The sequence below is a fragment of the Pseudochaenichthys georgianus genome, chromosome 16 (genome assembly GCF_902827115.2).
Source record: "Pseudochaenichthys georgianus chromosome 16, fPseGeo1.2, whole genome shotgun sequence".
Lineage (NCBI taxonomy): Eukaryota > Metazoa > Chordata > Actinopteri > Perciformes > Channichthyidae > Pseudochaenichthys > Pseudochaenichthys georgianus.
Window position 1 is genome coordinate 46,321,262 of NC_047518.2, and position 14,706 is coordinate 46,335,967.

General features: G+C 39.1%; 1 protein-coding gene across 1 annotated transcript; it reads right to left on the reverse strand.

Moving 5' to 3' along the window:
- Positions 1-3,743: 3,743 nt before the first annotated feature.
- LOC117461517 (sorcin-like) lies at positions 3,744-14,110 on the reverse strand. Its single transcript, XM_034103422.2, has 8 exons — positions 13,822-14,110; positions 11,334-11,375; positions 11,176-11,245; positions 9,930-9,973; positions 7,934-8,081; positions 5,546-5,659; positions 4,288-4,346; positions 3,744-4,040 (listed from the first exon to the last, which is right to left on the reverse strand). The coding sequence occupies exons 1-8, from the start codon at positions 13,861-13,863 to the stop codon at positions 4,014-4,016; spliced, it is 546 nt and encodes a 181-aa protein (XP_033959313.1). The 5' UTR covers positions 13,864-14,110; the 3' UTR covers positions 3,744-4,013.
- Positions 14,111-14,706: the final 596 nt, after the last annotated feature.

Here is a 14,706-nt window from a genome sequence, read left to right on the forward strand (position 1 = left end):
AACGAAAACCACACCATTGGGAAAGCTTAATGTTTTGTTTAATACAAAAAAACAGGGAAAGGCTTGAACAACACTGAGAGTTGAGACTCAGGGTGCAGGGTGAGGGTCTCAGTGCAGGTATTCAGGCTCCATTGAACCCCCCTCTGGTTCTTGTGCTGAGAGAGGGAGTAACAGACAGGAGAAAGGGTTATACACACCTATATAGCACACCTATTGCCTTGGGAGATAACGTGTTTACTTATATAAAACAGTAGTATTAAACTTACCTTGTGTTTTCACTCTCACTTAAGTCCCTCTCCCTTTGCCATCCATCCAGAATCAGCTGGGCTGCAACATTATACAGACAGGTAATAATCAACAGAATCACAAGGACACAATATGGCTCTGCTAAAAACACTCACTCTTACACGTACCAAAGTTATATTTATCTAATATTTAACTCCCTCCACCCCCGCATACAATCCCGTTTAGAAGCCCCTCTTCTCTAATTCAACATGTTGGACGAAATGACATAGAGAGAACGGAATTTACAATTAAAAGGCTGTTCAACGTGTGTTGCTAACTTGCTTCGGTATGCTAGCTTAATCTGTTATCTGTAAACGTTCCCTAAATCTACTAATTTAGGGATAATCCACTGACATCCTTTAATACACATGTTCATTTGAATCAGATGTACTGATAATATCCGCAATATACATCTTTAAACTTCTTCTTACCTTTAAAAGTCCGTCACGAACGGTCTATTATGCAGAAACTCCACAGCTCTGCCAGCCTTGGCGCTAACTTCCGGGGAACGATTGAGAGGCTCCACGATCCGCCATTGCTGTAAAAAAGTGGTCCATTGGAGTGAACGGAGATGTCGTAACTCTTCTATTAAATGGCTCTGGTTATATTATAAAACATGATCATTATCCGCCCTTGTTATGTCCAGTAATGTGTATTTAGAGTGTATATAACTGACCTACTTTCTTTTATCTCCAGGTGTAATTTCACAGTTTCACTTTTACTTGTGCCTGTGTGAAATATTCTAGTACTTTTCAATGATGTGTGAAGCCAGATGAAACTGTGTGCTTAGGAATTCAGATGATAGACGAGACAGATTTTTTTTTCAAAATACAAGAGCCTTCAGTAACATCAGTTCATATATTCATCTATTCATTTGATTTAATATATGCTCACACTACTCTCTACCATTGAACTGTAACAACTTACAAGATATATGAAAAGCTTCCTGTTTTCAAGCATCGTCCATCAGTCCATCCATTCAGGTGTAAAGTGACTACAGATTTACTCAAGAACTGTACTTCAGTACAATTTTGAGATACTTGTACTTTACTTCAGTATTTCCATGTTTTAATACTTTGTACTTTTACTCCACTACATGTATTTAATACCTTTAGTTACTTTACAGATTTGGATGAATGATGTGAAATATAAACAACATTGTACTTTAACTTGAAGAACATTTTTGAATGCAGGACTTTTACTGTAACAGAGTATTGCTACACTCTGGTACTTCTAGTTTGACTCAAGTACAAGATCTGAGTACTTCTACTTTTACTCAAGTACAAGATATGAGTACTTCTACTTTGACTCAAGTACAAGATCTGAGTACTTCTACTGAAGTACAAGATCTGAGTACTTCTACTTTTACTGAAGTGCAAGTTCTGAGTATTTCTACTTTGACTCAAGTACAAGATCAGAGTACTTCTACTTTGACTCAAGTACAAGATCTGAGTATTTCTACTTTGACTCAAGTACAAGATCTGAGTACTTCTACTTTGACTCAAGTACAAGCTCTGAGTACTTCTACTTTTACTCAAGTACAAGATCTGAATACTTCTACTTTGACTCAAGTACAATATCTGAGTACTTCTACTTTGACTCAAGTACAAGCTCTGAGTACTTCTACTTTTACTCAAGTACAAGATCTGAATACTTCTACTTTGACTCAAGTACAAGATCTGAGTACTTCTACTTTGACTCAAGTACAAGATCTGATTACTTATACTTTGACTCAAGTACAAGCTCTGAGTACTTCTACTTTTACTCAAGTACAAGATCTGAATACTTCTACTTTGACTCAAGTACAAGATCTGAGTACTTCTACTTTTACTCAAGTACAAGATCTGAGTACTTCTACTTTTACTCAAGTACAAGCTCTGAGTACTTCTACTTTGACTCAAGTACAAGCTCTGAGTACTTCTCCCTTCCTGCAGTTATAGAAGTGTAAAAGCGCCACTAAGAAAACTTGATACGAACAACAACATTTTGCTTAAATAAACAATGTTTTAAACACTGATCAAATAAGTCGGTTTTATCTTAAACCTTAATTTATGGTTGATCTCTTATCCCCCTGTTTTTCTGTCCACTCTTTTGTGTAGGATTAAAACAAATGCACGTGTTGTCGCTTTGTATGAAAGCATCAGCTGAGTTTATGAAACGTAATGTAAGAGCCAGAAAGGGTTTTTATGAATGTCGTACATGTTCACACCAAGCGGCAAACTCTGGGGAACAGCCGGGAAGCCAAAACGGAAGTGCCACACACTGCAGTTCATGCATGGGCCGCTAGGGACTGGCTGCAGAGAGGAGCAGACCCCCATGTTAAAATGCCCAACTGTACAGCATTAAAAAAACATGTTTCTACCCATGGATGCAACAAATATTATCGATATAGTTAGATTCCACCTTCATGATTATGGATCTGTGAGTGAATTGTTTTCTAACACGACCCTTTTATTTATATTAGGTCTTAAAGTGTTTGCATACATTAGGGCGTGGTCACGTTGATGGACACGTACATGCCTCACTGTCAGCAACTTGTCCACTCTGCTAGGCTACAACCACAGAGGCTACAACGTTAGTTAGTCATAGTACTGTACTTGACCCTTTAGCTTTAGCCGTGTTCGTGGTGATTGTGCCTTTTAGGGAATATTGTTACAAATACCAGACAATTAAAATGTTGTGCTATGCGCTTGAATGTACTAACAGAACTTCCAAGAAGTCTAAAATGATATTATACATGTTAACCCCGTTCGCAGGTGTTTGTGTGCTTGGTAGCTTAGCTTGTTACTTATTAGCCAGCTAAGGACATAACCCTTTATACATACATATACATTTTAGTTTATGATTCAGCCTTGGGTAAGACTTTTATAGTCTATGGCTATGACGCCCATAATGCTAAACTGGAGCAAATGTTAATAGGGGACCCAATTATCCCAGTGGTGGCCGCCGGAGCTAACGGAGCCGCAGGGGGCTAGCTCCAGCCGGCGTCCCGGAGCTAGCCCCCTGCGGCTCCGTTAGGTCCGGGCGGTGGAGTCCGTATTTTCTCAACGTGTGAATGACAAGCATTAAGAATAACAAAATATAGCTAATTCTCTTGCAGATTGTCTCATTTGATTATGAATGTAACGTTTATATATGGGGAACCACACTGTTGGCAGTAACTTGGTATGCATGTATTTCATGTTAGCTTAGCTTCTTAGCCTGAGCTAGCTCTGTTTACTTCCAGTTCGGAGGCAGCAGGTCCCGCCTCGGCTCCGCCTCTTTGCCCTTATTTGGAGCAGGCGGGATTAGACTCTGACGTCACAGTCGAGCCGTTAGTGGCCGACTCCGCCTACTAAGGGCTTCTCGGCTTCTCGGCAACTCTGCAGAATCCTATGGGTGTCGTCACGGACACTACGTCCATTCATATATACAGTTTATGGTTCACACACATAGGCACAGAGGGTTATCACCATTGGTACAGACTGAGGTTACTTTATTGTTGCTAGTAGTTCAAATAAAAATATACGTAAGTTATGAATGTGAAAAAGTGACATTTTAACCGTGTTTGTACAATGATTAAAACTATTACAATAAAAAGAGTTCATGCTGTTAATGAGAGGTTTCCCCGCTTCATATGTTCATGGTGACCGGGATGAACTGCAGAGAGACATGATGAGGTTTCCCCGCTTCATATGTTCATGGTGACCGGGATGAACTGCAGAGAGACATGATGAGGTTTCCCCGCTTCATATGTTCATGGTGACCTGGATGAACTGCAGAGAGAGACATCTTTAATATCCGATACAACATTCACAGGAAACAGGAGGAAAAATACTTCATTCATCCATCGGGGGAAATTTTGTATCAGTTGTTTCATTTTGCAATAGGATAGAATAAAAAAAAAAAAATCATTATATGAAAAAAAAAAAAAATAATGAATACAAACATTGAAAAGTTAAAGTAAAAGATATGGAAAATATTTAATAAGATACATAAAATAATAACAAATGGTTGCCATACCTCGTCAAACTGAAACTCGGCTCTGCCCGTTCGGGTTGTGTCTCTCCTCTGGAACTGATCTGAAAACACATTAAAGCACATTTTAATGAACTTCCTCATTACTCGCTCCGTTGACGATGAGTGTCGCGTCTCCACGCCCAGATAAAGGCCGTCTCAGGGAAGACAACTGCGGAGAAACGCTGCACTCCAAAAACGAGATTCATCAAAAATGTTTTTCAGCAGGAGAGGACTCTTTAAAGTAGAGACACTACATACTGATATACACCTGAACATCAGCAGGAGAGGACTCTTTAAAGTAGAGACACTACATACTGATATACACCTGAACATCAGCAGGAGAGGACTCTTTAAAGTAGAGACACTACATACTGATATACACCTGAACATCAACAGGAGAGGACTCTTTAAAGTAGAGACACTACATACTGATACACACCTGAACATCAGCAGGAGAGAACTCTTTAAAGTAGAGACACTACATACTGATATACACCTGAACGTCAGCAGGAGAGAACTCTTTAAAGTAGAGACACACTACATACTGATATACACCTGAACATCAGCAGGAGAGGACTCTTTAAAGTAGAGACACTACATACTGATATACACCTGAACATCAGCAGGAGAGGACTCTTTAAAGTAGAGACACTACAGACTGATATACACCTGAACATCAGCAGGAGAGGACTCTTTAAAGTAGAGACACTGCATACTGATATACACCTGAACATCAGAGGAGAGAACTCTTTAAAGTAGAGACACTACATACTGATATACACCTGAACATCAGCAGGAGAGGACTCTTTAAAGTAGAGACACTACAGACTGATATACACCTGAACATCAGCAGGAGAGGACTCTTTAAAGTAGAGACACTGCATACTGATATACACCTGAACATCAGCAGGAGAGAACTCTTTAAAGTAGAGACACTGCATACTGATATACACCTGAACATCAGAGGACTCTTTAAAGTAGAGACACTGCATACTGATATACACCTGAACATCAGCAGGAGAGGACTCTTTAAAGTAGAGACACTGCATACTGATATACACCTGAACATCAGAGGAGAGGACTCTTTAAAGTAAAGACACTACATACTGATATACACCTGAACATCAGCAGGAGAGGACTCTTTAAAGTAAAGACAATACATACAAGTAATTGATCATTTAGGCTCCAGAACCGCAGACCCTCTGATTGGTGGACGCTCAGTAGTAATGTTTGGTATTTTATTTAAAAGCCTCAGACTCACCGGTCAGCGCGCGGAGTTTGATGCAGCAGCTCATGAAGTCGTCGAACCCGATTCTTCCCTGCACGCTGTAGCGGTTCATGATGATGCTCATCGCCTGAGGGCTCAGATTATAACCTGCACGGGAACATCATAGAGGACATTCATCATCATCATCATCATCATATTCATTTCAACCCAATACAAACTCACTTTAACATAAAAGACATGAAGAAGAGGGGACACATGTTGATGTAGAAGAGACATGGAGAAGAGGGGACACATGTTGATGTAGAAGAGACGTGAAGAAGAGGGACACATGTTGATGTAGAAGAGACATGGAGAAGAGGGGACACATGTTGATGTAGAAGAGACATGAAGAAGAGGGGACACATGTTGATGTAGAAGAGACATGAAGAAGAGGGGACACATGTTGATGTAGAAGAGACATGGAGAAGAGGGGACACATGTTGATGTAGAGGAGACATGAAGAAGAGGGGACACATGTTGATGTAAAATAGACATGGAGAAGAGGGGACACATATTATTCTTTAACTTGATTTTGGAGCAGCATTCCTTCCAGTGTCTTAGGAGCAGAGAAGGGCAGTAGTGGAGTACAAATACTTTGTTACTGTACTTAAGTACATGTTTCTGGTATCAGTACTTTACTCCACTACATATTTTTCTGACGACTTTTTACTTTCTACTTCTTACATGTTGAACTCAAATACCTGTACTTTCTACTTCTCACATGTTGAACACAAATACCTGTACTTTCTACTTCTCACATGTTGAACACAAATACCTGTACTTTCTACTTCTTACATGTTGAACACAAATACCTGTACTTTCTACTTCTTACATGTTGAACACAAATACCTGTACTTTCTACTTCTTACATGTTGAACTCAAATACCTGTACTTTCTACTTCTTACATGTTGAACTCAAATACCTGTACTTTCTACTTCTTACATGTTGAACTCAAATACCTGTACTTTCTACTTCTTACATGTTGAACACAAATACCTGTACTTTCTACTTCTCACATGTTGAACTCAAATACCTGTACTTTCTACTTCTTACATGTTGAACTCAAATACCTGTACTTTCTACTTCTTACATGTTGAACACAAATACCTGTACTTTCTACTTCTACATGTTGAACTCAAATACCTGTACTTTCTACTTCTCACATGTTGAACACAAATACCTGTACTTTCTACTTCTTACATGTTGAACTCAAATACCTGTACTTTCTACTTCTCACATGTTGAACTCAAATACCTGTACTTTCTACTTCTCTCATGTTGAACACAAATACCTGTACTTTCTACTTCTTACATGTTGAACTCAAATACCTGTACTTTCTACTTCTCTCATGTTGAACTCAAATACCTGTACTTTCTACTTCTCACATGTTGAACTCAAATACCTGTACTTTCTACTTCTTACATGTTGAACTCAAATACCTGTACTTTCTACTTCTTACATGTTGAACTCAAATACCTGTACTTTCTACTTCTCTCATGTTGAACTCAAATACCTGTACTTTCTACTTCTCTCATGTTGAACTCAAATACCTGTACTTTCTACTTCTCTCATGTTGAACCCAAATACCTGTACTTTCTACTTCTTACATGTTGAACTCAAATACCTGTACTTTCTACTTCTCTCATGTTGAACTCAAATACCTGTACTTTCTACTTCTCTCATGTTGAACCCAAATACCTGTACTTTCTACTTCTTACATGTTGAACTCAAATACCTGTACTTTCTACTTCTCTCATGTTGAACTCAAATACCTGTACTTTCTACTTCTTACATGTTGAACTCAAATACCTGTACTTTCTACTTCTCACATGTTGAACTCAAATACCTGTACTTTCTACTTCTCTCATTTCCCAAACAGCTGGTTCCTTTAGTCTGAATGTGTGTTGGTGCGTGATCATTATTCTTTAGAGTCACTGCGTGCCTATTGGTTGGAACACGATCCGTGTATCCATCACTTCCTGGTCTTCTCTAAAGAAGAGGGACCAATGGAAACGTTGTCATGTTGCCGTTGGTCAGCATGGAAACATTCATTAGCTAACAATGACATTATTGTTCTATTAATATAAAGGGAGGTCAGGTACTCTTTAAAGCAGCTGCTAGCTATGGGTACTTTTTACTGAAGTACACTTCAAAGGCTTTACTTTGATTTGAGGAAAGAAGTTTAGTCAGTACTTCTACTTTCACCAGAGTAATTTTAAACACGAGTATCTGTGCTTCTACTTGAGTAAGGGTGTGTGTACTTCTACTTGAGTAAGGGTGTGTGTACTTCTACTTGAGTAAGGGTGTGTGTACTTCTACTTGAGTAAGGGTGTGTGTACTTCTACTTGAGTAAGGGTGTGTGTAGGGGGGTGTGTGAGTACCCATGGCGCTGAAGGCCTGCTGCAGCTCGTGTCCCTCCACCGTCCCGCTGCGGTCGCGGTCGTATGAGGCGAACGTGTTCTTCCAGCCGTTCACCGACTGCCACAGCTCCTTGAACTCAGAAAAGCCCATACTGTTGGACATGTCCCTCTGAGGAGACCGTCAAGGACACATCACATACTCTTACTGGTGGGTTTTTACCATGCACTTTACTCAAAAAGATCGCTTTATCATCAGGACAAACGTCTGGAACCAGAAGATACATCACTGCGTGGCCACAGTACGACTCAATAACAGCCTTCATGATACAGATCAAATATTGTAGACAGAAGCTTCCAGCCTGCAGCATTTTGTGTTTGGCTCTTTGCTGTTTCCAACATAACAATGCAAGAAGACCAAGCCAGTTTTCCCACACCAACATTTTAAAACCAAGCCCCCAAGTGCGCCGGACTCTGAGGAACATATTCGTTGTGTCCAAACGGCGGTACTACAACCTCCGCATCAGTCCGTGACGTCACTGGCCCAGAAAGACTTTCCCCATCGACTAACATGGAGAAAGAGACGTCTGTAAATCAGAGGGTACTTTTTTAAACTAAATAAACTTCCCAGTATGAACCATCTTATCGCCCTTATTGGAATCATTCGGTCCTTAAAGTTGTAAAATGCACTAAAAGCCGAATCTAGATTTATTTTCTCTCTCCATTCATTCTACCGAGCCGAGAGTGGGAGCTCGGGGGCGGGGCTTAAGGGGCGCATGCTCCGTGAGCGCACATACGGGCACTTCTGCTCTGACAGCCAGGCATGCTGGGTAATCTGTGACGTTTCGCTCACTCAAAAGTTGGGCCATTTTGTCCTCATGCGCCGACAGAGAGGCGAAGAAGCCCCTCCCCTTCCTCCATGGGACCTTAGTTAGGAAACAGTCTGTATTTAAGTCAATGGAGAGAGAAAGATTATCTTTCCATCACGTTTGAATTTTTAATTGAACTATTCATATCTTAGACTGCACTGTAACTTTTATCCATGTATTTTTTCTTTTAATGTTTATTTTATTAGCTTTTCTTTTTTAATGCTTAATGTCTTTCATTTTTTGTAAAGCACTTTGAATTGCCTTTCGTTGAAAAGTGCTATATAAATAAACTTGCCTTGCCTTACTCTGGGATGTGTAGTCTTTCTAGTGGTGTATTTTTCATAGCCTTATATTTCAACAGTTTTACGACAAACTGACTTTTGGACATTATCTTTTTTCGTGGCACAATTCAAACGGGATGGAAAGATAAGTTCTCTCTCTCCATTGACTTCAATACATACTTTTTTCCTAAATAAGGTCCCGTGGGGCGGAAGTAGAAGGGCGGGACTTCGCCTCCCACGCTGTATCCAGTTCTTATAAAACATCCATGGGGAAAACCTTCAGTAAATACTCCACATTTCTCTACTTCCTGTTTATTTCCCACAGCCCTGAAAGCTGCGGGCATCAAGCCACTGGTAAACAATCTGAACGTGGAAATTATCAACAAAAACAAGCTCATTTTAAACCTCCACATCTTAAGTTAACTAAATGAACCACCAGACTCAGGGTCAGTTTCATCCCACGGGCCATGAGACTATTAAACCCCTGCACTTTTGAAATATCCACAACATTCGTCTGGCTGCTACTTAGAAATTATTTATGTAATATCATATTCCAATTACTTGTATGACTCTTATTGCACTATTCTTCTGTTTTATTTACTTGCACAATTGTTTCTATTTGTATTGTGTTGCCTGTGACCTAAGATTTTCATTGACACATCTACACTGTAGCTACGGATGACAAAGAAGCCTTGAACAGTTCTTAATCATCATCTGTATATGTTTCCAGGGAGGATTTCCACGCCTCGGAGCATGCAAGTGCAATACCAGATCAATCAAAGCAGCTCAATGGAAGTAAACCAAATGCATGCTGGGCTTTTTGCTATTGAGGGAAAGTGTGTGGTGTGAGAAAGGCCTGAGGAAGGATACATCCAGCATGGTGATCATCAGTCTGCACGTCTCCAGGCAGAAGGCTGCAGAAAGAAAAGTCAGAACGTAAAAACATGATCCAAAAGTCAGTGGGAAAGTGCATCGATGCCAACACTGAGACAATGTGAAAGGGTTGGCTTCGTAGGCAGCGAGAACTTTGATAAGATCACTTTTCAAACATGACATCTCTCCATCAGGATCATTTCAAAGATAAAGAGATTTAAAACTCTGCCTTTTAAATATTAAAGTCTTAATTTAAAAAAAATACACTATGCCATTAAAGTGCAATTGTCTGACAACAGAAACATATATTAATGTCAGTGACAGATGTCGGCTCTGTTGTGATTGGTCAACCGCTTAGAGATGTCCCGCCCCTTAGCCCATCAGGGCGTGAGTGTTCCAAACTGAATGTTTTATAATGCTCATGCCTTCAAGGCAAGGCAAGTTTATTTATATAGCGCCTTTCAACACAAGGCAATTCAAAGTGCTTTACAAAAATTGAAAGACATTAAGAAAATGGCATTTAAAATCAGTCATTAAAATAAACATTAAAAGAAACAATACATGGATAAAAGTTACAGTGCAGTTTAAGATGTGAATAGTTCAATTAAAAGCAGCGACAAAAAGAAAAGTCTTCTTGCTGGATTTAAAAGTAGTCAGAGTTGCAGCGGACCTGCAGGTTTCTGGGAGTTTGTTCCAGATGTTTGGAGCATAATAACTGAACGCTGCTTCTCCATGTTTAGTTCTGACTCTGGGGACAGGAAGCTGAACAGTCCCTGAAGACCTGAGAGATCTGGATGCTTCATAGTTTAGCAGGAGGTCAGACATGTATTTTGGGCCTAAACAGTGCTTTATAAACCAGCAGCAGTATTTTGAAATCTATTCTTTGACACACAGGAAGCCAGTGTAAAGACTTCAGAACTGGAATGATGTTCAAACCTTTTATTAATTGAATTTACAGATCGTTGTAAAAACCATAGCCACGATGTACTATTATATAAAACATGATTTTATGTTATTATAGTGTTCTTAAAATAGAACACTATAATACACTGTCTTTAATTCTTGTTTCACTTTCATGTACGCGCCACGACACCAAGTCAGATTCCTCGTACGTGTCAACCGACCTGCTGATAAACCCGTTTCTGATTGATGCCTCAATGCCACGTGTGGGCAACTGGAAACGAGCGTTATGATGAAATGTCCCGCGTGGATATAATCATTATTAAAGGATAGATGTTCTTACGTTTGTAGGAGCCAGCGATGCCGGACTGTGTGAGGCAGCGCTGCAGCTCGTCTGCTGAGATCTGTCCATCCTGTCGCAGATTCAAAAGGAAAAGAAACGGTGAATAACAATCCAGAGATAAGAGACACGCCAATGACTGCTATGGGGGGGGGGGTTACCTGTCCAGCTACGGCTGTGAAGTATCCGTAGATTGGATCCTGCTGCAGAGACGAGGACACAGAGAGAACAAAGTGTGGGGATCAGGAAGCTAGGGCTGCGCGACTATGGCAACAATCATAATTATTTTGGTCAATAATTGATATCACGATTATTAAATACGATTATTTGTTGACTTTGAAAACATCCATTTATTGATCTTTAAAACAAATACAAATAATAATTTGAACAGTATCTTTTCAACTGTTGATTACACTGAACGTATAATCCAACTGAGAAAACAATACACAAATAAATGATACATTTAAATAAATATCAAAATAATAAATACCAATAAACAAGATCAACAAATATTTCGGAGCGCACTTCCACTAAACATATATAAATATGATAAATAAAAATCAATTAGATCAAATATGTCACAACCACGCAAAGCTAAATAATTGGTTTTCGATTTTGTTGTTTTCGTAATTGTGGCTAAAATCATAATTGCGATTAAAATACGATTACTTGCACATCCCTACAGGAAGCACTTCTTTGGTTTCTTATCATCTCATTGGCTCTGAAGTGGACACCCTGAAGGCCCATCATAGCACAGACCTCCATGTGTCTCTCTCTTTAAGCTAAATAACGTCTTTGAAGAGCGTCTTGAATCAGCTGGAACAAGCATCCTCACACAGAGGAATAAACGGGGCAGTTTATGAATTGTTTCTGGATGTCCGTGAACAGCATATTGGGGAATACGCAGGGCCGGCCCTCGGCATAGGCAGTATAGGTGAATGCTAAGGGCGCATCAACCCATAGGGGGCGCCGAAAATTGAAAAAAAAGAAAAAGTTAGAAATAAAAAAATATATTTTTTTTTATTTCATAACAACACAATTTCCCGATTTTGGATCAACAAAGTACATCTTATTATCTTATACTAACAGAACTACGCCTATATTGCGTACAGCACCCATAAACTATGGCACCCCCCCCCAAAATCAAGTTGAACTGCCCCAGTCCCAGTAAAAACCAAAGGTTTATGTGAAATTGTTCTTTTTTGGAAATAATGGTTTTAGTGTGCAATTATAGGTTTTAATTTTGTATTTGTATTCATTTAAAATAAATCAAACTCCCAAAAAACGTACACAGCTTCTGTGTGCTTTTATTAACAATTGGAATTTACTGTGTAAGCGGCCGCGAGGGGGAGAGCTTTAGAGAGCTCTCTCCTGAAAGTCTGAGAGGCTCTGATAACCTCAGCTCAGTGAGGTAAAGGCACACCTCTATATGATCATTATAAAAAAATAAGAGAACAGGTGAAAAACAGGTATAAAATACTGACAGTACAATAAAGTTTAGCGCCAGTTAAAATCTTGCCTAGGGCGGCAAATTGGTCAGGGCCGGCCCTGGGAATACGTTATGTCCAAAGGAATGTGTATACTTGTACAGTTTGGTATTAGTGCTTTTACTGAAGAAAGGGATCGTGTTCCACTGGGGGTAACGAGAAGCTTTTCGAGGCTCACAATGCCTCAAAGAAAGAGTGTGTGAACATCTGACTGTTGAATGAAGCAACTTTAAATGAGGAAAAGACGTGCAGGAAGTTCGTCGTTCTTCTGTGATCATGATTTTAAATCTTTCCCGTTGACTCATTTGTCAGTTTGTGCAGCCTTTGAGGCATTTACCTTTTTTAAAACATATTAAATGGCTTCATATTTACTGCTTATCCTTTGAATGATGTTAATAATCTCGAGGTTTAGACTTAGTAAAACTTAGACTTCAGTAAAAGTAAATTTAGAAGTACTCATATCTTGAGTAAAATTAGAAGTACTCAGATCTTGTACTTGAGTAAAAGCAGAAGTACTCAGATCTTGTACTCGAGTAAAATTAGAAGTACTCAGATATTGTACTTGAGTAAAAGTAGAAGTACTCAGATCTTGTACTTGAGTAAAAGTAGAAGTACTCAGATCTTGAGTACAATTAGAAGTACTCAGATCTTGTACTTGAGTAAAAGTAGAAGTACTCAGATCTTGTACTTGAGTAAAAGTAGAAGTACTCAGATCTTGTACTTGAGTAAAAGTAGAAGTACTCAGATCTTGTACTTGAGTAAAAGTAAAATAAAACAATACATATTAATTTTAATAATAGGAATTTTGTTTTTGATTGCATGACTTTTAGTGATAAAGGATAAAGCAATCAAAGAGCACTTAATGTAGTATTTTAATATCCTTAGTATATATAAAATAATAATAATAATATAAATGTAAACGAGTATTTGATTGCATGACTTTTAGTAGTATTTCTTCCACCATTGCCAACATGTGGAAGCAATTTTAAAAACGCCTTTTATTTTAAGTGTAGGCTACTCGACAGCATACTCAACCGCTTTAATGTCAAATAAACAGGTATTTTCAGTCAACTCGAGCCACTTCCGGCCCGGGCCGTCCCGGGCAGCGAGCACATATTCTGCTTTAATCCCGATAACACATCACATTGTAACGCTTTCTTACCGCCATGCCCCCGGGGGCTGCTCCGTATCCTTGGAAAGCCATACTTCAATATAGAGTAAAAAACAGATAACCGGAAAAAACAGTGAGAAAATGCTCGGTTTCTCCTCCTTCACTTCGGAGGGTGTGTCTGCAGAAACACACACACCAACAACTGAGAGTATTTCAGAAGAGCCTGGAGCATTAAAAGCGTGGTTTTAAGCAAATATATGCCGTAAACCGATAAGTAATCCAACAGGGCGAGGTGCGACAGAGAGAATGTGAAGATGTTAGGTGATTAAATGTCCTCACTGCTGGAAGCCGATTGGCTGTGGATGACCATGTGACCTCTGGACGACCAATCAGAGCACAGTGCTGGCTACAAAAGCGTTTTACAACAATGAAAACACTGATCAGCAGTATGCAGACACAGCAGGCTATTCAGATACTTTAGTTCAATACAAGTACTATCGCCACATTGGACTTTGATTAAAGGAGATGTTAGATCTGTAAAGTATGTGTTGACAGTTCTGCTGCGCCGTGTCATACCTGACCTTTGCTTCACCTACCTCTAATTTACCATTGATAAAAAGATGCTAAATTGGCAGTGAATGGAAATGATGTATGTTTCCTTCACTGAAAAAAGGACTTTTTGGCTTTGTAAATATTACTTTTATATGTTTAAATTCTACAATACATTACTATTTCAGTAATTTTACTCAAAATGTCTCCTTTTATTTAATGTGTTACTTGTGTTTCTATGTCATTTTGAATCTTCATTTTGATAAGTGAATTTTAACAATAGCACCAAGTAAATATTACCTACATTATTGTATTGACTGTACATCCTGTTAAAGCTATTACAAAGTCAGGCGTCAAATGAAAGGCCTAAGAAAGCTGAAGTGAACT

Bases quoted from the DNA above. Each gene is read 5' to 3' on its own strand.
- LOC117461517 (XM_034103422.2), bottom strand. From the start codon at position 13,863: ATGGCTTTCCAAGGATACGGAGCAGCCCCCGGGGGCATGGCG. The intron at 11,376-13,821 runs GTAAGAAAGCGT...TCGTCTCTGCAG, and splicing joins CAGCCCCCGGGGGCATGGCG to CAGGATCCAATCTACGGATA. The intron at 4,347-5,545 runs GTGAGTCTGAGG...ATGTGTTTTCAG, and splicing joins CAAACTCCGCGCGCTGACCG to ATCAGTTCCAGAGGAGAGAC.